This window comes from Ammodytes marinus (genome assembly GCF_949987685.1).
Source record: "Ammodytes marinus genome assembly, chromosome: 20".
NCBI lineage: Eukaryota > Metazoa > Chordata > Actinopteri > Uranoscopiformes > Ammodytidae > Ammodytes > Ammodytes marinus.
Window position 1 is genome coordinate 7,070,365 of NC_137224.1, and position 20,764 is coordinate 7,091,128.

General features: G+C 40.8%; 1 protein-coding gene across 1 annotated transcript in view; it reads right to left on the minus strand.

The window, feature by feature from the left end:
- dock1 (dedicator of cytokinesis 1) overlaps window positions 1-20,764 on the minus strand; it is a 172,877-nt gene that overhangs the window by 52,607 nt on the left and 99,506 nt on the right. Inside the window, exons 28-29 of the mRNA XM_080049354.1 lie at window positions 12,459-12,560; window positions 10,995-11,089 (exon numbers count right to left, since the gene is read on the minus strand). Of these exons, the coding sequence (XP_079905480.1) occupies window positions 10,995-11,089; window positions 12,459-12,560 (197 nt within the window). The remainder of the gene's footprint in view (window positions 1-10,994; window positions 11,090-12,458; window positions 12,561-20,764) is intronic.

Sequence of the window (20,764 nt, forward strand, 5' to 3'; positions counted from 1 at the left end):
GCATATTGTGTTGAAATGGGAAAAGTATTACAAATAAAAAATAATTAACAAGCCCCTTTTATACAATACATCTGATCTGGGCTACCAGCTAAACAACTGTCCAACAAAACATACAAATTGCATTAATACCAACTCCGTGGTCCAATGCTCAGACCTGGTAATGAAACAATCCTAATTGCAGCCTGAGCATGTGGTTTGTGTTAAACTTTATTGGAATTCAATTGACAGTACCTTGACAACAGAGGCTAGTTTATATGTGGAGAATGCGGAGGATCCAACTTTACTTATTTCTAATCACCTATAGCTCTAATTTACACACACACACACACACACACACACACACACACACACACACACACACACACACACACACACACACACACACACACACACACACACACACACACACACACACACACACACACACACACACACACACACACACACACACACACACACACACACACTACAGAGGAGGCAGACGGCTCCCACTGCTTGGTCACACAGTGAAGGAGAGAGCCAGATCGATTATTTCAATCGCTTCGGGCTAAATATCAACTCAACAGGCAAAATGCGGCTGTAATCAACCATTCCTGCTTTATCTCCCTTTTCAGTAGAGGCACTCCCTCTCCCTCACGGTTCAGCTGCAAATGTTTGATGATGCGGGCAGGTGAACACCCCCCTGTGCTCCCTCTGAATGACTGATCTGCTGTTACCTGTGCGCTTAATGCTCTATGAACATGTTTTATGAGCGCCTGTCTCTCATGTTCACGTGATAATGTAACTTCTATTACCTAAAATGCCATTTGAAGCCGGCAGTCTTGCCTTGAGCCCGTGACATATAACAGGCTTAAACGAACAGGGACAGGACAGTTCCTCTGTGAGCACATCCTGCCATTAATTAAAGTGAAGAACTTAATGAGGCGGATGAAAATAGAATATACTCTCCCTCACACAGTGTGGGCTCTGACTTAGACGCCCCAAAAGGGACATTTCAAACGATAGTAAAAGGCATTCGGAGCTCCTGTCTTAAACCTTGAAATATATATTGTTAATGGTGGGCTTAAAAGTAGGAACATTTTTTAAAATTCCGCTGGTCCTTATGTAAATGTGCCATACTAAAAAAAGCTCCACTCTGGCTGTGTTGGATTTAGTTGAATAGTTTATCCATAAAAATATGTAATTATACAGTCTATAATGACTTGGTATATTATTGATTCCAGGGAATGTTTGCACAGACACAGCAGTATGAGGGCGACTCAATATTCTATGCATATTTCACATTAACTTTATATTACACTGTCTGTGGCGCCTGCTCTTTCACATTTGCATTATTAACAAAGCCAAATGCCAGGGAGAAGATGCTTGGCTGGCCTGCAACATCTGTGACAGCCAGTCAATTATGCTGCAGAGGCAAAATAAGACGCTGGGATGCAGTGGGAGAGAGACTGTGACAAATAATTTTTATTTTAAATTTTTTTTATTTTTTATAACTCAACTTTTATAGCTGCAAGCAAAATGTTAATGACTGGGGAATTGAACGCTGCTTCTATTAATGTAATCAAAGACGTATTCAAGCCTTCAGCTAAGACATCTAGCATTTCTGGGGAATTTGGGAAATGTGTAATTCCTTTAAACAGCTTGCACTCTTGCTGCTCCCATATATTTTTTTAATCTAAAGTTCAGCAGGAAAATGAAAGTGGATCTGATCATCTCAAGAAATCACGGGCTTCCTTAGTTTCTGCTTAAGTCGTCGGCAAGGGATCTTTTGACTAGTTAAAGCTGGGGTGGAGGATTTGGGGAGAAAATGGCAGTTGGGATAGAGATTCGAATCCAAATACCTCAACCGCTCCACTTGTTCTCTTTGGTCCCTCCCTGACACGCTCTACACTAACAAAGTCGTGCCAAAGTGAATGGACAGTCCCAACAGCCAATAAGAACAGAGAATCGGAGCCTCGCTCTGATTGGTCAAAGTGTACAGCTCATGTTAACTTTGACCAATCAGAAATCATATACCCCTGCTTTAATTAGGCAGTGCAAGAGCATAGCATCCCCATACGTGTCATTTCTGATACTGTATACACGTGGCATCATTATGACAAATATGCTCCATCAAACTGTCAGTGTCCGAAAAATCACCCCATTAAAGCTGATTGATTGCTGTGCTGTGCATTTACATTTCAGCACAGGCAACAGGGGACTTGCGTTTCACACTCACGTTGCTTTTTTTCTCCTAAATAAAAAAAATATATAAAACTCAGCAGCTAACTTCCTGCAGACGTTGCACACAGCCCTGCTCTCTGCCCGGATGATCTGCGCCACAGACACCTAGCACATATGCTAATGCGAAGTTATCGGCAGATCATACTTGCTAATTGAGTTCAGAGAGCATTCCCCGATAATCATCACGAAAAAGCATTTGCATACCGTTGCTCAGTAGCTGGCGTATCTGCCTGCGTCTCAGAGATAAGGCAAGGTCAAAAACCTTCATTATCAGACCCATTTATTAAAATAGATTTCCCTTTATTTAACATGAAACCTGATCTAATATTAGATCAATCTATCTGTCAACATATTTCAAAATAATATTCTCACCAGTGTGACTGACTGCTCTTGCCTAGTGCATCTTAAGTGTTATCCTGTTAAAAGTGTATCATGGCTTTTCACACAAACCGGGTTGTAAGAACTTGTACTGAGCAGCACACCCCAGGGAAGCTCTAATGACTGAAAAATGTTACTGGGGTGAGTCAAAGGACTGCTCTCATCTGTTAGACCTTTCCATTTACGCTGTGGGGAAAAAAAAGAAGTAGCCTACTCACTTCCCTTCACATCTAAAATACTTAAAAAATAAAAGAGCTCTTAAACCCAACTGGGGTCATGGCTCTAAAATAAAACTCCATTTTGTATTTTAATTAATATGTCTGGAGAGATGAATGGTGGAGAGTGCTTGATTACTAAAAAATACAAGAATGATTTGAAATCAAAAGAGTAGAAAAGATAGGATTTCTGACTGACCCCAAAGGGCAGTTAGGGCCTGCTTTCAATGCGAATACTCAAAGTCCCTTTGACTTGGCAGCAGCAGGCAACGTGATGCCAGTTTCAGAGCTGAAGAGCGCTATAGCTTCCCCCAGCCCGTAAACACAGAGATCTGAGATGTAACAATGACAGCTTGTGTAAGGCTGCGTTTCACCCAGGGCCAAAAAGTTTGTGAAGAGGTGAATGCATTATTAATGAGGCAACACACGGCTGATTTAGACAGATCTCCAAAATAAAAGCGAATAGGAAAACTCAAAACTTTGTGCACAGGAGTCAGAGCGTTGGCGAAATTCATGTTGAGCAATGGGTGAGATAATGACGCATATTCAAAGTTAGCAGATGAATCACAAAGCATTTAAAACAGATTCCCAGTCTAAACTTGTTTTCATGATTGCTTTTCAAATACAAATGAGATGCTTGAATAAAACTAGAGAGTGAAGAATAAACGCATAAGACTTTTTGCACTAACAAAAAAAACATGAAGATTTTTACATTTACCCTGACATATTTTGATGAATACATGGCCATATTTCATAAGGTAAAACTGATTAGATGTTTTGGATTGGATTCATACCCACAATAGAAGTGGAGATCCGTGTATTGGGGTGATTACACAGGGCCTTGGCATATTAGCAGATGGAAATTCATGCCATGGATGCCCGTTTAGTATCTAGCAAAGGAGGCATCGCTTCCTTTGTAAGTGTTCCTTATTTTATACCCAATAGGGACAAAATGCAATTTCACTTGTCTGCCAGCACAAGAAAAAAAAATGTAGGGTCAACACAGTGGTACATTTCCATTTCATGGTCTTTCATACTTCTACTCCTAAATGCAATTAAAACTAGCTTTGTCTTGACAATTTACACAACAAATGCTGCTATGGTAATGCACCAAAAATACTAATCTAATAGTTTAATAATATAACACTATGAAGAGGGGAATTCTGTAAAATGAAAACTTTTCATTTCACTATAATCCGTTTATAATACGTTTTTCATGCAAATTAATTATTTACAATTCTGAATGAAGGACTTTCACCTCTATTATTGTATTAGACTATTTTAACATTGTGATGTGGCTCCTTTATTTAAGTTAATGGTCTGAATACTTTTACTTAGAGCTTGGATGTGGTAGGCCCAGTTGACAGATAGTTATCCTACGCAGTGAGCCACCCTGCGGCTTCTTGATAATGACTTGATAAAAACCATGGTTGAAAGAAATCACATTGGATGTTATCGCTCCACAGGGGGCAGTATTTAAAGGCCAACTGACAGGGTACAATCACAGCCACTTAAGTGCTCTGCACTCCAAGGGAAAAAAACAATGTTACCTGCCTTAGCAAAGGCACAAAGCGGCAGGATTTATACAAAAACTTCTTGTAGTTTACTCTGAATAGCTTGTTAAGACGGAGGTTTGGCATTTACCTCAGAGCTCTTTGAATATGTATGGAGTTAGAAGATAAATTTGGAAGCTTTTTAAACCACATTAGAATGTTGGCAATCCTTACCCATATTTCAAGCAGCAGCTGGTGATGCAGTGCAGTGCATTATGTAGCACTATGTCACTATGTTTCTCCCATGGTTTCTATGTAAAGCTGCTTCTTAATCTCGTCATTTCAAAATTGGCAATCGTGGTTCAAACATGCGGACACGAACCAAACACAAGAGAGGGATAGAGTAGACAACTCTCACTACATTAACAAAGCAGCATGACAGCAGAGAACCATGTAAAGGTCAGGCTTTTCCTTTCGGTTCACGCTGCCAAAAAAAGATGAGACTCGCGAAGCAGTGGCAGTGTGCATTTAAATTAGTGTGCGCAGATCATTTGGGAAGCTTACTGTCAATCATCTATGCAGCTAGATATTATAGTTATTATGTTCTATGGCAATTTCATTACAAAGCTGAATTTCAAATATCTTGAAATCCCACAGCTCCATGCAACTTGTCAGAGCATGTTTTCAACAGGTTTTCAAAATGGCATTATTCCAACAGCGCACTGCTCAAGAGGGGAGTATGTCAAATCATACCAATACGCCTTCAGGCACTGTTTTTTAATCTTGGTGGGTGAGTGGATTGCACAGGGGCAAACTGGATCACGGCATCATTGACAGTCTTTTTTCATTCTCTCCTTCCTCTCCCTTGCCTTACAGACCTGCCCCTCAAGGTCCTGGATTAGTCATAGAGAGAACCTTCCAAAAGGCAGCCGTCCAAGCTTCAGAACCCCCCTCTCTCCTAATGAGGCTGTGAGGGACTGATGGCATGGGTTATGGAGTTAAAGAGCTGCTTCTTCAGCTCATCTGGGCTTTTTATCTTTTCATCTGCCACGCTGGCTTCTCGGAGAACTCCCCACATTCATCTCGCAATCTACTATTCTTACACATAATTAACAGCTCTGCCAGTGTACCAGTGAGGCATGAAACATATGTGTAATGTATTCTCTTGCATGTCGAACAACAACGAAAATAACACAATCACTTCAAGAAAACAACTGATCAGTTTATCTCTGTTGTTTCGATAAAGTGGATTATAGTTTTTAAACATGATTTTACATGTTAAAATTTATTAGGGGAGAACGGGGTAATTTGTCACACGGGTTGGTTGTCACAATCGTTATATCTCGGAACCAGAAGGCGCTGTCTGTGAAATTTTGGTATGTAAATATCCAGAATTGGGATCAGAGGTCACCTACATAGTCTTCCTTGGAGTTAGACTGCTGAATTTGAGGTGAGACGACTGTTTGTGTTTTTCATGTCAAATTGAAAATATTTAGCTCCTCAGTATTTTTCTTCTAGGCTTTTACACAATGGGTTTATAACAAAACACTTGTTACCCATACAAAGTGTGAAGGGTAAACTATAGTTTAGATTGTGGTTAGCAAGCTAATTAGTTGTCAGATGGTTGTTGGCCTTGATGCTAGCAAGAAATTCAAGTTGGGGTTGGTCGTCACATTTTTTGGGGGGTTGGTTGTCACATGTTATCTCAAGGCTGCAGCCAGAAAAGGAACCCAATAACAAAATAAATTGTCAAGCTGTATCCTCACTGACACCCCAGAGAAGGAAAGAATAGAGCAGGAAAAGGCAGCTAGCATGCAAAAGAAAAAAGGACAACAAAATCAAAACAACCCAGTGCATCCCAAGCTAGACCAGCTGCCAAGGCTACAGTAAGTTATGTAGGCCTATTTGTCAACTTGACAATGCAATTAAACTTTCAAATTTAGTTCTACTTTCTTGCCTTCTTTTTAAGATTATTCCCATTAAGATAACATTGTGACAAACAACCCCATAGTGTTTGACAACCGACCCCTTGATGGGGTTGGTTGTCACAATGTGTAAGGGTGTCTTTGATGATTAATTTCTTCTTTATTACAATAAGATAGAAAAAGTGAGGGGTACACATTTCAAGCCAACACCTTAAGCTTCAATTTAATGTAGGAATGACTATTGAAAGATGTTTAGGTGATGAGCAATTCTCACTAGAGTAAAAAGTGTGCCTACTTACCCCGTTCTCCCCTAATTTAGAAATATTTTTACTTAATCTGGGGAAAAAAGGAACATTTACCAATATGTTAAATATCACAAGTTACAGTTGATCACCTAACATCATTTGAACTCAATCTGTTATTTTAGCATCTTGATTGCTGAAACATCCACAGCTGCTGAAATAAGAATTGCCAATGAACATTGTTCAGATTGATGCTGATGATGACTGCACTAAGTATGCAGCGCATCAGCACATCCCGGACTATAAGGCTGAGGAGTGCTTGAGCTCTTGATAAGTTTACTGTGTAAATCTGTAAGCGAGCCCATTAAGCTGACTGTACAAAGCAGCCAGCAGCTGTAGTCTGGGGAAAAAAAGGTGATGCAAGGTTTTTCATCCCTGGGAGAAAACCGACAGTGACTATGGTGGTTAGGCGAAAGCCAGAAATCAAGGTTTAGGCACTTGAACCTCTAAAAAGGAAAGGATACATTCAAATAGAGTGTTATATCTGCTTTCCAGAAGCTTTTTTGATGTTGCCTATTTCAAAGAGGAGCTTGTGTTGTCAGCGATTCTGGAGAACACTTGTCAATTTTCTTTTTTTGTCAAAATCAGTGAATATCTCCTCACTTTCTGCTAAATGTGTGTGTGTGCTGAACAAAAAAAAATCCAGTGTTAATACGTAGCCTTGGCTCTGTAAACAACATGATGCTAGCTACGGTGGGCCCCTTTTGTTCCTTTGTTTATTGTCACTCTTACAATTCAGGTCACATCTTCTTGTTTCAGTTTGCTGTAAATCCGCATTGAAGGTGACTTAAATTCCTATCGGTGTTTGGACCAAATAAGATGCACATGACTTGTGAAATATCTGTGGACACGTAATCAAGTTCTCAGCTAACCATGAGCTTAAAGAGCAAGCTTGTAACTGTGTGCCAATTAGCTCTAGTCACTACTAAGCCATGGGCCAGTTGGCATGGGGGAAACGGCAGTCAGTGGCTAACCATCCCGATGCCGCATACAGTCCCCAGGGCAATTAGAGCCCATAAATCAGTACACAACTTGGAGGAAGTAAAAGGCGCTGGGTGGAGGAGAAGGAGTGGGAGGAAACGACTGCTGCTACAGCGGATGCCCATCTCATTAATGTTGCTATCACAATGTGACATGAAAGAAGAGTCTGCATGTGACGTGGGTGGTGGCTATCTGTGTGCTGAATGTGCTACGTGTGGATTTCCCTGATAACAAGACGCTGTGAGCCGAGGGAAGACTGTGGAATATTCCGATATTAGACTTTATAATAATACAAAATTTGGCACCCCTTAATAAATGCACGCTTCAAAGCACTTGATAGAAAAACAGACATGCAAGTATTTTTAAGGTCTAACAACCAAGATTTCTATATTAGTAATGGATTACATGACTCTGTTGCTTTTAGTGGTAGCCTGGAGCTTTTTAATGTATTTTAGCTAGTTGTTTACTATTATGGTTCAGTCTCAACACAGTCTGATTAATCCTTTTTCAAGCAGAGGGAACTCTTTCCAGCAAACAGGCTCTGGTAAGAGCACTGTACTGTAAAATGACTAAATATATTAAATATTTGACTTTTTTTTAAAAACCTTTATTTATACAGGTAAATCCCATTGAGACCGGAGACTCTTTTTCAAGGGAGACCTGTTCCCATTTACACGTTACCAACATTCACACACACATTCATACACCGATAGCAGGCTAACTATAGACATTCACACGAGGCAAGGTGGGTGAAGTGTCTTGTCCAAGGACAAAACAACCATGACACAAGTGGCAGGGCGGGGATCGAACCGCCAACCCTTCGATCATTGGCCGACCTGCTCTACCACCTGAGCCACAGTCGCCCCCAACTTTTTTCCTTCTTCGACTGGATGTGTAAATAGGAAATGTCCAATAACGGCCATGTCAGCAAAACCAATTTTGTATTTTCAATATAAGGTGAAAATACAATGTGTTTGAGATTTCAAATTTTTTTTCTCCTGCCATGTGGCCAAATGGGAACGGAAATCCAAAATGAAAACACAGCTTAAAAATAAGTACATGAACCATAGGATGAAGTGGTGGTCCTAGCTTAACGCTGCAGCCTCTAAAACATGACACTTAAAGTTTGCAGAGACTGCTGGGAAATCAGTCCGTCTCGAATGCTCTGGCAATCAAAGAGTGTAAAAAACAGCATGACGCACGCACATAGCTAGTATGCTCTAAGATTGTTGATGCAAAACATTTATATCCCTCTTGTGTGATGGATGAAAGTATCAGCCTGGATTTTAACTGTGGGGGAGCAGGAAACAAGTGATCAAACAGACTCTGACGATGGCGAGGGATGGAAGAGTTCTGCTAATTTGTGGCAAAGCCGACACCTGCTTCATTCAAACAGGCTTGAGTACAAAGACCATGAGATCAGTGACTGTTAGTCAGACTTTGACAGGATTATTTTTCATTGAGCTGAACAATGATTTAGCTCCAGCAAGTGTCCGAAAGCACCGACTAGAAATGCTGAATTAATCTAACGGCTCACACAGGCGAGTGCAAGACAAGTAGACAAACAGTTTTAACTGGGGAATGTTCTGCCTTGGCATTGGAAATGACACACTGACCTCTAGTCTGAGAGATAAAACAAAAAAAACATTTCACTCGCTACAAACCATGATCTGAGAATTAACTGCTGGGAGCTCAGTGATGTTCATCCCATCCTTAAAGCTGCTCCAGAAAGCACAAGATCACAGTGGGTATGGAGTGTTTGAAAAAGCTTGTTATTCCAGTGTGTGTGTGTGTGTGTGTGTGTGTGTGCGCGCCTATGGCTTAGGAGGGTCAGAGAGCTGTATGTAACCATCCCCTCATACTGCAGCTCAGTCTATAATGGTCCAGATGTGATTTGAACTCCTGCTAGGCACACGGCAGCATCATAAACAAAGTTATGCCAATTCATTCTGCATTGTGGCCCAGGTGTCTAACGATGTTTTTAGGTGGGTTGTTTCAGTTCCATATGGAATCTGGCTTGTAGTAATTAAGTGGACTGGTGGAAGGAACAGAAACAGAATTGAATAGCAATGCAATCTAGTCAAATATCCCAGCTGTTGATGTTGTTAGAATAGTTTTGGAAAGAGTGGGCAGGCAAACTGCTCCCAGTCAACTAGGGGTTGCCTCTAGTAGCTCTGCACCTGCCGTAAATGGCTACTTAGAACCTGGGCTCCTAAAGATACAGCCCCAGGTGCTCTGTTGTAAAGAGAAAAAGCCTTGTTATTTAAATGTTGTTGTTCCAGATTGTTGTTTTTGTGTCTGATGCAAGTTCCATTTAAGGGGAACTCTGCCAATTTTACACAAAACTACTAAAGCACATGTGAAGAAAGTTCTATAAAGCCTGGTGGGCTTCCGAGGGAGCTACGTTGAATCTAAAACATTGCCTGAAGCAATGTCACTTAAGTCAGCTTATGGATGGGGGGAGTTTAAGACATAAAAGTTTGCAAATGAAAAAGTGTAGTTTGGTGTTCTCTGTGGCCCACTCATCAACCCTGCTTGAGGCTGGATGATCAAGGATACATTAGCTGCTACCAGCAGAACTCACCTGAATCTTTGATCAATCTGCGGTAGAGTTTCATAAAATACACAAGCCAGGTTTTAGAACAATGTGTGGAATAAAAAAAAGAGACAACATCTCTGGTTCTGCTGCATCCATATTTTTTCACATTTCAATGCTAGTCTGACAATATTGTAGGAGAGCAATGCTAAATCAGTAGAGGCATGTCAATTTCATAGTGCCCATGGGTCCTTGACCACCATTTAAAACACATCCAGCAGTTTTAATAATGCATGGATGCTGTTGGGGAAGAAGGCATTTTCTTATTTAGTTTTGGAGTTTTTTCTGTTAGGTTTTCATCTGACAGCTGTTGCTGTGCCGTTGCATAATTGAGCACGGCAACACATTCCGGTACATGTCTCTTCTGAAAAGCCACAAATGGGGAAGTATATGTACTGTATATAAAAAAAAAAAATCACAAAAAGAGCCTATAAATACTTTTTCCAGCTCTAACTTCATCTGACAAGTGCACAAAAGCACAGCTCTTGACTAAACTCCTAAACTGCAAAGCACATTTCATCTCCTTTTTCCATTTTCGACAGAAATGGAATCAGGCAAGTTCACATTAATAAAACAGAAGGCCGTGGCAGCACAACAAGCAACAAAGTAAAGAGATGCTGAGACTAAGTTTGGAGATTAGCAGGCAGCATAGACCCGGCCATCTATAATTCATGTGATTGTTTGCGGCTGCGCTGTCTGCTCATCTGATTGCTACACTGCTGAGGACTTGTGCTGATATTTGCACGGAGGGAAAAACATTAAAAAAATACCCAGACCCACTTCTGACTACTGTTCCTTAGCAACAACAGTGTAGGGAGTTTCTAGTGCCATGTTTTCCATTTGTGTGTGTGTGTGTGTGTGTCCAGTGATATCGTACTTACTTATTTTGCATCATGTTCATTATGACCCAGTCAGAGGGGTAGACGTTTTTCCCAATGAGATCTTTAAACATGATAAATGTTTCCATTAGGAAATCCTGCAAGAGACAGAAAGTTTGCAAAATGAAAACTGTTATTCTCCCCACTTTCAAGATAAGAGCAACCTGAAATGAACTGTTAGAGGAGTTTGCGGTGTTCAGCCATACACAGCTATAAGATTAGGTGACTCAAATATTTTCTTTTTGCTGTTGGCACTTATTGCCTACAATCGTGGGTGTTGTTAAATCTAGTACAATGAATGAGATTGTAGCTACCCACTGCTCACAGAAAAGCTCTTGATGTAATATTTAGATACCAAACTGGACATATAATTATCAGCTATTAAAGCATAACATGACAGCTTGATAACTAGGTTCAGTTTTACCATAACATATGCTCAACCTGATACCAACCACAGCATATTACATTTCTGGCATTTTTTGTTACATTATTTACCATCACACCCACCCAGCTCTCATTTTAATATCAGCTAAATACCTAGGACATAAATATGCATGTGAAATCTATTTCTGGCTGTAGATATTTCGCTCCTGGATGATTCCCTGTGCTTTGTGTTGGCGTGGTTTAGAAGAACCGCTGCAAAACAACAAAGTCCTTTGGGCTGCAGCCAGTTCTGAAATGTGGATATGGCCCACGCCAGCTTCAGGAACAATAAATCTGTGAAAACATCCAGCTTCATCACAGTGATTGTTTATCCTGCCGTGGGAACTAGACAGGCAGTCCCAAACAAACGCTTATTTACAATCATGAAGGTCAGAAAGTTTTCTTTTTAATGTTGATTTTTCGTATTTACAGTCAACAGAAAAATACTATAAATTCTTCTGATTGAAACATATAGAAAATATGCATATGATTCAATAAATACCCAAAAAAAGCAGTATGTGTTGTGAGTGAGCGCAAAATCAGAAAGCTTTACCATGTGATCTTAATCAGATATTTGTCTTCTTTATGAAGTTCAAAAGTCGTTTGTTAAGGTAAAAGTAAACAGTGGGACATTCCCATTTGTCAAGAGGGGAGTACCAGAATGCTAGCAGCAGATATCAGAGAAATACCACTTTGAGAGGAGGAATTATTCGGAGCCGAAATCCATAACATCAATGAGTTTTTCTTCCACAACCTGTTTGCTGCAACGAGTGATCTGCTTCCCCTTAGGAGTTACTATCAAGAGCATGCTGTTGTAGACGTAGCAGCCCCAGAGCAAGGAATAACAGAAATTCAATTTGATACTTTATTGTGGAAGGAAAAAAACATTTTCCTATCAGAGCTAATCTAACTTTTGAATATCTAGAAAAGAGGACAGTTAAATGAGGCTGAACTGATGGGCCGACACTTCAAGTTATTAGATGACAATGTAGCCTGCAGTATCTCATTTACGCGGACACGGACACACTGAAGAGGTGTACTCACCACCACATCGCTCCTTATCTTGCCAAAGGTGCTGATCAGATGAGCGTAATGATAGTCGTCCATCTGCCTCAGCGTAGCAGTCATGCTGGCCACGAAGCTCCCCTGCAGAAAGAGAAAGAGACACATTCAATACCCAATCAAGATCAAATTGAACGATGAGGATAGCATGACTCCATGCCCGGGATTCTGATAGATACTGACGAGCCGGGTTGATTGGATCTGAGTACTGTAACATTGCCTGGCGGCCCAGGTTTGGGTAAAGTAAAGCGCCCTCTCTCAGTGGCTGATCTCATTAACCTTCTGCCCTCACTCCCCAGCTCTTTGTCCCCACTGATTATAATGTCTATGAGGTCCCTAAAGTGCTGTCTTTACTTCGCAGTGCGCCCATCCTGCTGGCTCCGGTAAGTTAATGTGCTGTGTGGGAGAGCCGATAAGGGAAGGCAAATGGTGTGGTGAAGAGACGGACTGGGGGTAGTAATCAGTAGAGGTCCTGGAAATGTATGGACATATTTCGGAGGGGGGTCCTGATGATCATTAGTATAATTGGATGGAGTGTGTATTGCTTAAACTGGTTGGGTTGTATGAAAAACAGGAATAGATGCAAGGCATTTATACAGAGTATCATGACAATCAGCTATCAAGATATTCGTACAGGAACAAAAGACAGAAAGATATAGATGGCATGGACATGAGGATGTGAGTGTATTTATTAACCAAAAAAAAGTTGTAGTGCAACTCATCTATATCTAATAAAACTTACTTTATTTGTGTACATCATTTTTGAAGAATGAGGCACACTATTATTGTTGGAATTATTCTAGACAGTTTTACTACCTAATCAAAGAAGAAAAAAAACACCAAAGATAAGAGAAAGTAATTGAAGCGGCTTTGTCACAGAACGCATGACAGCACATCCAGATTAATAGATTAAAACGTCTGATAAGCAATGAGATGCACACGCATTACAGGAGACTGTGTACCTCCAACTCAAAAACGACTGAAGTAAGAGTCATATTAATGGATTGGGACTGGCTTTTTCCAAGACTCACGCCATAGATCTTTAACCACCACAATCAAAAGCAATATTAAAGGAGAAAGTGAAAAAAAAATAAGGTAAAAGAATTGAAGGTTTTTACAATTGGAAACCTCTTTAAAGCTATAGAGCGTAACTTCCATCAACAACACCACCGTCGGCGCATCTAAATGAGGCAAGCCTTCGGTGATCGTGCATTGATTTTATACCTTCTGCTGTACGTTCAGGTTTTTTTCTTAGCAGTAGAATCAACTGAAACATTTCTTTGGCGCTTATTGGGATTCTTCTGAGCTCCCGCACCAGTTTCAGAGGGGGTGACAAACACTGACATACTGAGAAATACAGAAAAAGTTTTGGGAAGCTGGTAGGCTTAATCAACTTTGTTTCAACTAATTTGGCATGGCTTGAATGAAACCATCATTCATGTACATGGAAAAGTGATGCACTATCCCTTTAAATACTTTTTTTTTAACTGATTTAAATTTCAATAGTTGACTGAAAGCACCATCTTTACACCAAGACAGAGCTCTTGTGGGATTCGGTAAGAGTAATGCTAACCCATTCCCCATAAGCAGGTATCATTCCTTGACTAATCACCTGAACAAACCTCAGGTTGGGACTTCTAATCTGGACAGGGACTACGTCTGTGAAGAGAAGACTCTATTAGTGCAGCGCTCATGCGACCGATATAACTCAGCGGCTTCATGGTAGTTAATCCTCACAAGGCACTCTGTTTCGCTGGAGAACCTCTCCTTGAGCTGTAATTAGGCCTGACCCACCAAAGCACAGCAGAGTTGAAACCCATGCTGAACACTCACATTGACTCTTACCTCATCCAGCCCCCTGCAATTCTGTTTTGTTTTTCCTGATGTTCTCAAGGTTAATGTTTGCTCGGTTTTCAGTATAGCACAATGTAATATTTTAAGGTTAATTATGATTATTAAAATGTATAGCAATAATTATTCAAAGATAGTAATGCAAAAAGGGGCCTACATTCCCCAAATCAAATATACATAATTCATGTTTTTTTTGCACTTTCTCTGTGTTATGTAACATGGAGCTGATGACTGCTTCAATCCCCTCTCAGTAATGCTTCACAGAAACCATTGTGATTCATGTTGTATTGATATGGAAATTATTTTTCCCTTCTAAAGCACAGAGGGCAATACTCTTTCATCTGTGAGGGCATGTGAGCCTTAGTTAGCCTCAGTTCCTCAGCACTCAAGATGGTGAAGAACATTTGACATATCCTGATTAGAAAAACCAAAGAGACAAGTCTATATTAAGTGTGTGAAGAGACAGATCTCTCATACTTCTGTAGCCATTTATTTTTATGAAAAAGGGAACAAGATAATTTATCACAAGCCTATGGAAAACCTATGAGAATTGGGAAATTAATTTTGTTGTTGGTGGGGAGGTTTTTTAAGGTGAACTTCCTCGGCCAAAGCAGCATTAGCCTGTCAAACCCATCCTTCATCATTCCAACTTGAATTTCTCAGATCCACGATTGTAGCTATTGTGAAGGGGCGGGTTGTCATGTTAACAATAAAAGTAGCGAGGGCTTCAAAGCAGGCAGCAGCCTTTCTTGCTTTCTTTCAGCAGCTTTCTGTGGCTGATTCAGCAGCTTCCCTCACTGCACACACTAAAGAAGACTAGATCAGCTAGAGGGTATCCCATGTTAGTTCTTTTTTTCCATCTCTTCAGCTTGTGAATGAATTACCAAAGATAAAGATCCTTCAGAGCAAACTACACTGTAAGCATCAATTTGGGACTTGCCATAAGGCTCCGGCACTGCGTACAGTAGCATAAGCCCCTTAAGCCTATTCCTAACGTTCAAGACTGCCAACACGGTTAAGCATATATGAACGGCAATGTTAAAATTGATTTTATTGCTGTAAAGTAGGGCTGTCAAATTAACGTGTTAATTTTGATTAATTAATCACAGAAAAATTAACGCGATTAAAAAAATTACCGCAGATTAATCGCACTTCTATAATGCCCTTTGACCCGGTGCAAAAGTGGTGCGCAGCTGCACCGAGCTGCACCTGTAGCTTTCATACACGGCCCGCACGGGTGAAAGGGAGAAAAGTAAAGAGAGAAGCAGGGGAAAGGGGCCGAGCCGAGGGCTCTATGGACGGTTTATGGGATGCTTCGGGCAAATATGAAGGTAGGAAGACATCCTACTTTATTCTCCGCAGTGTCTGTGCATTATTGATTTAGTCGGTGCAACCATGTAGGTTCAAAACAGTATCTCTCAATCTTCCTCCGTGTCTCTCAATTTTGTTTGCTAGCTGTCTCGTCTCCCGCGTAAACGGACACCCGCCCCGTGTGTGTGTGTGTGTGTGTGTGTGTGTGTCAATATTTTTGCCTATGAGTACGAAGATGGTGACTGAATCGGCATAGGCATCTGTGGCAGTGCAGCGCTGTCTGTTGTGGAGACAGAAGTTACGAGAGACGGAGAGAGAGAGAGAGAGAGAGAGAAACAAACTGTACCAGGCTATACAGCTGTTTATAAACAGGTATAAAAGTGTCATAAAAGTATGCGATTAATTTAGATTAATTAATCACAGAATTAATTTTTTTAATCGCTTGACAGCCCTACTGTAAAGTGAAGCTCATGAATGAATCTTAAGCTTTCATCAAAATGCATTTGCTGCTAGCGGCAGTACGATCATCTGGCAAATCATGATGGCAAATTAGATACAGGTGAGGCATCTATGGACCAGTTCCCAACTGTATGTCTTCAGTGTGGAGGACACAAGTCTATCACAAAAGGTATTCAGAGACGTTTCGCCTAGCAGCAATTAGGATCTAAATGCGGAACAGGAACACATGCCACACCAGCTGTTCAGTGGTGATATGAGAAATAGAGATATGGTGCATAGTGGCAATTGTAAAAATCTCAGGTATGGACTTTCAGCTCTACGTTTTTTGGTGCACACAGTAGAAGGGTGTGATAGCCCTCGCTGTCACACAGCCGACTCCACCGGTCCATCAGCATGACTATTGGTGTTTCCAGGTGAACCCAAAGAAGTCAAAGGCCAGCCTGTCCTCTCATGGCACAGCTCTTCACAGTTAGTGCTGAAATAAACCTGGTACCGTTGCCATGACAGTGTGCTCAGCTGTTGTATTATTTTTTAAGGAAAATATAGAGATGGAAGGAAATTAAATATAGCAGGCCAAGATAAAATAAGGGGTTTGGAGGATTAAATTACATTTGGCTGACACGACTATACACCGGGTTGGGAACAGCCAACATTTTCAAGAATCCTGCAAAAATATCAACATCAAATCAGAAAAACTGGTTTTAGTGCTACATTAAAAAGCAGAAAGATGTTATTACCCTATTCCATTTTCATAGGTCATGTTTCTAGTCTGAAAGGATGAGTTTTCAGTCTGCAACAAAAGATGGGTAGAATTCCCGCTGTCATGATATAATTTGGGAGTTTGTTCCACCATTGTGGACCCTGGACAGCAAACAATTTTGATTGTATTGAGTAGTAGCTTGGCCCCCCCTTGAATTTCAGGAGCAACAAGCCAGTTTGCTGCGGAGTATAGTTCGACCATGTCCTGCAGGTACGATGGTCCTGGGCTTTTAACAGCAAGGAAGGCAAGTGCCAGTGTGGGATTTGAGTAGCCACCAGTCAACAGTGTAGGGTGCGGAGGAGTGGTGTATGGGAGAACTTGGGTAAATTGATGACCAACATGCTGTATATAAAAAAAGGATGTCTCTGCCTATTTATATGCAAGCAAGCCTTCCAATTCTAATTTTGGACTGGGAGACCGAAGTATGTGACACACAGAAGAGCTGTCGAGAGAGGTGGTAGTACCCGCAGGGAAACCAGTAACTACTCAGCCGCCTGCCCAAGTATAAACAACTTTAAAAAAGAAAGACAGAAAGGGAAAATATACAAAATTCTGACAACTCCTTCTATTTTATAATGATTATTTGTTTTAACTTTTCGACAAGGTTTGATGTGTCCTTCATGTCATGACGTGATATATGTTTCTAACTTGAAGGCTGGATTTACTTGTATGCATACTAATACATACATATAAAAGTTCCACACTATACCTGTAAACAAAGCAAAACAAAAACTAGAATCATGATTTGTATGGCACACCGTTTAAAATTAAGCCGGTAGAAGCAGAGAAAGAAAAGTTGTGTTGTTAACTAAATCAAATCAGCTTCAGCCTCATTGCTAGTACCCAAAAGCAAATCCATGCATCATTCAAAGCATGCACATAACTTTTTGATAAAAATCTCATAATCCAATTCCCATTTACACCTGAGATGACACTACAGAAATGCAAAAATGATGATGATTAGACAAAGTGCCCTGTCGAGTGTTTGTCAGGAAGGGAACAGTGAGGTGTTCAGAAAAATTGGAGAAAAAAGCTCAACCTGACCTCAATTCAATTGCAAAATCCTTGAACAAAAGCAAGAAAAAAAAACTAAGCAGCACCTGAAGGACAGGACAAAACATTTTTTTGGATGCTTACAGACTCCCGTCCCAGAAAACCCTGCCTCCATATCCATCTCATGCTTGAGGGCAAATGAGGCAGAATCTTTGCGGAAATGAAAAAGCAGTGATTAGAAGGGCAGGGCCAGATTCATCATAAGCTGCTATACAGCTCGCATGTCTCTGATAATTCATCTCACTTAAGTGCCCGACAGCAAAAAAAGCCAAATTGGATGTTTGTTCAAGTAGTGAAGGGTTGCCTAATAAACAGAGCATTGTTTTAAGCCTTTAATTAAGCCTGTGGGGGAAACAGCACAGCGTACTCTAGAGAGATGTATAGTGTGGTCTTCAAACCGTCTGCGGAGAGAAAACCGACAAAGAAGAGAGAAATATGAGGCTCCCATGATGACCAACAGGGACCCACACAACTGCTTCTTCAGGTCTGATGAAATATGAGTTTGCGACATTACGGCAGAAATTATCCAAGCAAAGAGAACAGATTGAACATGGCCACAATGACATTCAATCTGAGAAGGATAAAGCCATGCAAACACAATGGATCCACACTGCTAAGACCTGGAGGCTTTGTGTGTAAAGACAAAAGATCTTACGAGAAAGAGGGAATTATTTGAGTAAAGGATGATGCTGGCAGAGGCACAGAATTAAGGTAGATCTCAATTTGTATTATTCTTTTCAGTTTGTTTCCATATACTCTGAGAAAGAATAAAAGCATTTCTGGAGCAGAGATTCAAAACTTTCCACTGTGGGTATTTTCTTAGGAGAATTTAAATGAAAGGTGAAATGGCCTCAGACGTCCCTGATCGAAAAGGAGGTCAAAACATAAAAATCTGGCTATGAATCAACCACCTTCAAAAAAAAAATATATATATATTTTCCGCCGTTGTATTTGTGAAAATTGTTATTGCTTCTCTCCAGATAGGTAAATCCCCGTCCACCTGCCTCTTTTCTACATAACAACATATCACACAGGCACACAAAGTGAGGCTGGAACCGCAACAGCACTGGAGCACTGTTCCACACTTGGCCACCGCTGGAGGCTTCAACAGCGAGCCCACTTGGCTCCAACAGCAGGCCAACAAGGTGGCAGGCAGGATGGGTCAGCCAACGGAAATGAGTGGAGGACGTATTCGAGGACAGCTGAAACCATTCACACTTCATTTTCTTCTTCAGCCGCATTTGGCGCAATGCATTGTGAAGTCCAAATAAACACTTAGTACATAAGGATTAATAACAACCACCGAAAACCTGGGCAGCCAGCCATGAAAGTGACCTGTTATGCCACTCATTCAGACAGCATCCAACTTAGACAAGCTTGAGGAAGCACATTCACACTCTAATACGTTCGAAGCATGATACTTCCTTGGACAGACACCTTCATTTATGCAGAAATCTCCATTGAGCTAAAGCCACTTTCTTTCAAAATAAACGTCTCAGTGTCCAATGAGTACACTTGAAACTGGGAAGTATATAGATGTTACCGACCATTGCCCAGTCAGTGTGACAGATTGTATGGAAAGATGGGAGCACAAGGGGGTATTGTGTACATCAATAATGCGTAGTCACGCCTCGAAGCCACAGCCCACTGTCTTTATAGCTCACAGTATTTGTAACTAAAAGGTTAATACCAGCTTTATTGCGGATGGAGGGTGTCCATACTTTAAATGAGCTCTTGGCATCACTAGGCCTGAGTCACAGCCAGAAATACAGACCACCTTTGGAGAAATTTTAGCGATACCAAATCTGCTCCAAACAAATGGCACTTCTGTCTGCATTAACAGTAACATCACATTTTGACATATCTCCCAAATATTGTCTTACTTTGTTGATACTTTGTTTGCAGACTTAGTGCCAGCTTTGTACAAACACATGCGCATGTACACACAAGCACACATCTTTCCCTCTCTCTCTTTCATGATTGTTGGGAGATGTAAGCTACAATATATCTCTTTGATTTCTCTTCACCATTTAGTACTTAGGTTCCATACAGATATGAACCTCAACACTCTTATGTAGCCTACTCTTCGTGAATGAACGCACTCAGGACAGATTGGAGTGGTGACATTGAGGCTACTAAAATGAAAGTTAAATAGGCTACGTATACTGTGAATTTAGTCAGTTAGTTTGAGAGCATTTGGGGGTAAGGAAAGTCATAGCGTTTTCAGGTATCCTAAAACAGGGCAATGAGAAAACCAGGAGAATGTATTCCACTGGGAAACGCTAACACATACAAAACCAATTAGCAGTTTAACACCAGTCGGTCAGCACTCAGCAGTATGAGCCGGGAAAAGGCGGCGCGAGGGTGACGAGATGAACACCTTACCACAGAATCAGAAATAACCCTGAACTCTATTCACAGAAGGTCTGTGTCATACATACATACAGATTTCTACAGGGGGTGGGGTGGTGTGAAATATCAAGAGGATGTGACAAGAATACATAATCAAACACCATTTACACACATTTACATTGCTCTTGCTGGATAAGATCTGGGGATGCTTCGGTTACTTACACAGTTTTTGCCTCTACTCTGTTATTTGGGGATTTCTTGAAAAGGGAAGTATGTACCATTGAGTGGCAGACTTCTTTTTTCTCTTTCTTAGCCAATGGCTAAAAACTGTCTGGTTTTATATATATGACATTTATATATTCAATATTTTTTTAATAACTTTGCAAGATTTTTTTTCTCGCAATTTGTAATGTAACTAATCGTGATTCGTGACAGAAGAGACACAGGCCCAGGTGTAAAAAAACGAGGACTAGGTCTGGATCCTTCTTTGGCCGCAGCACTG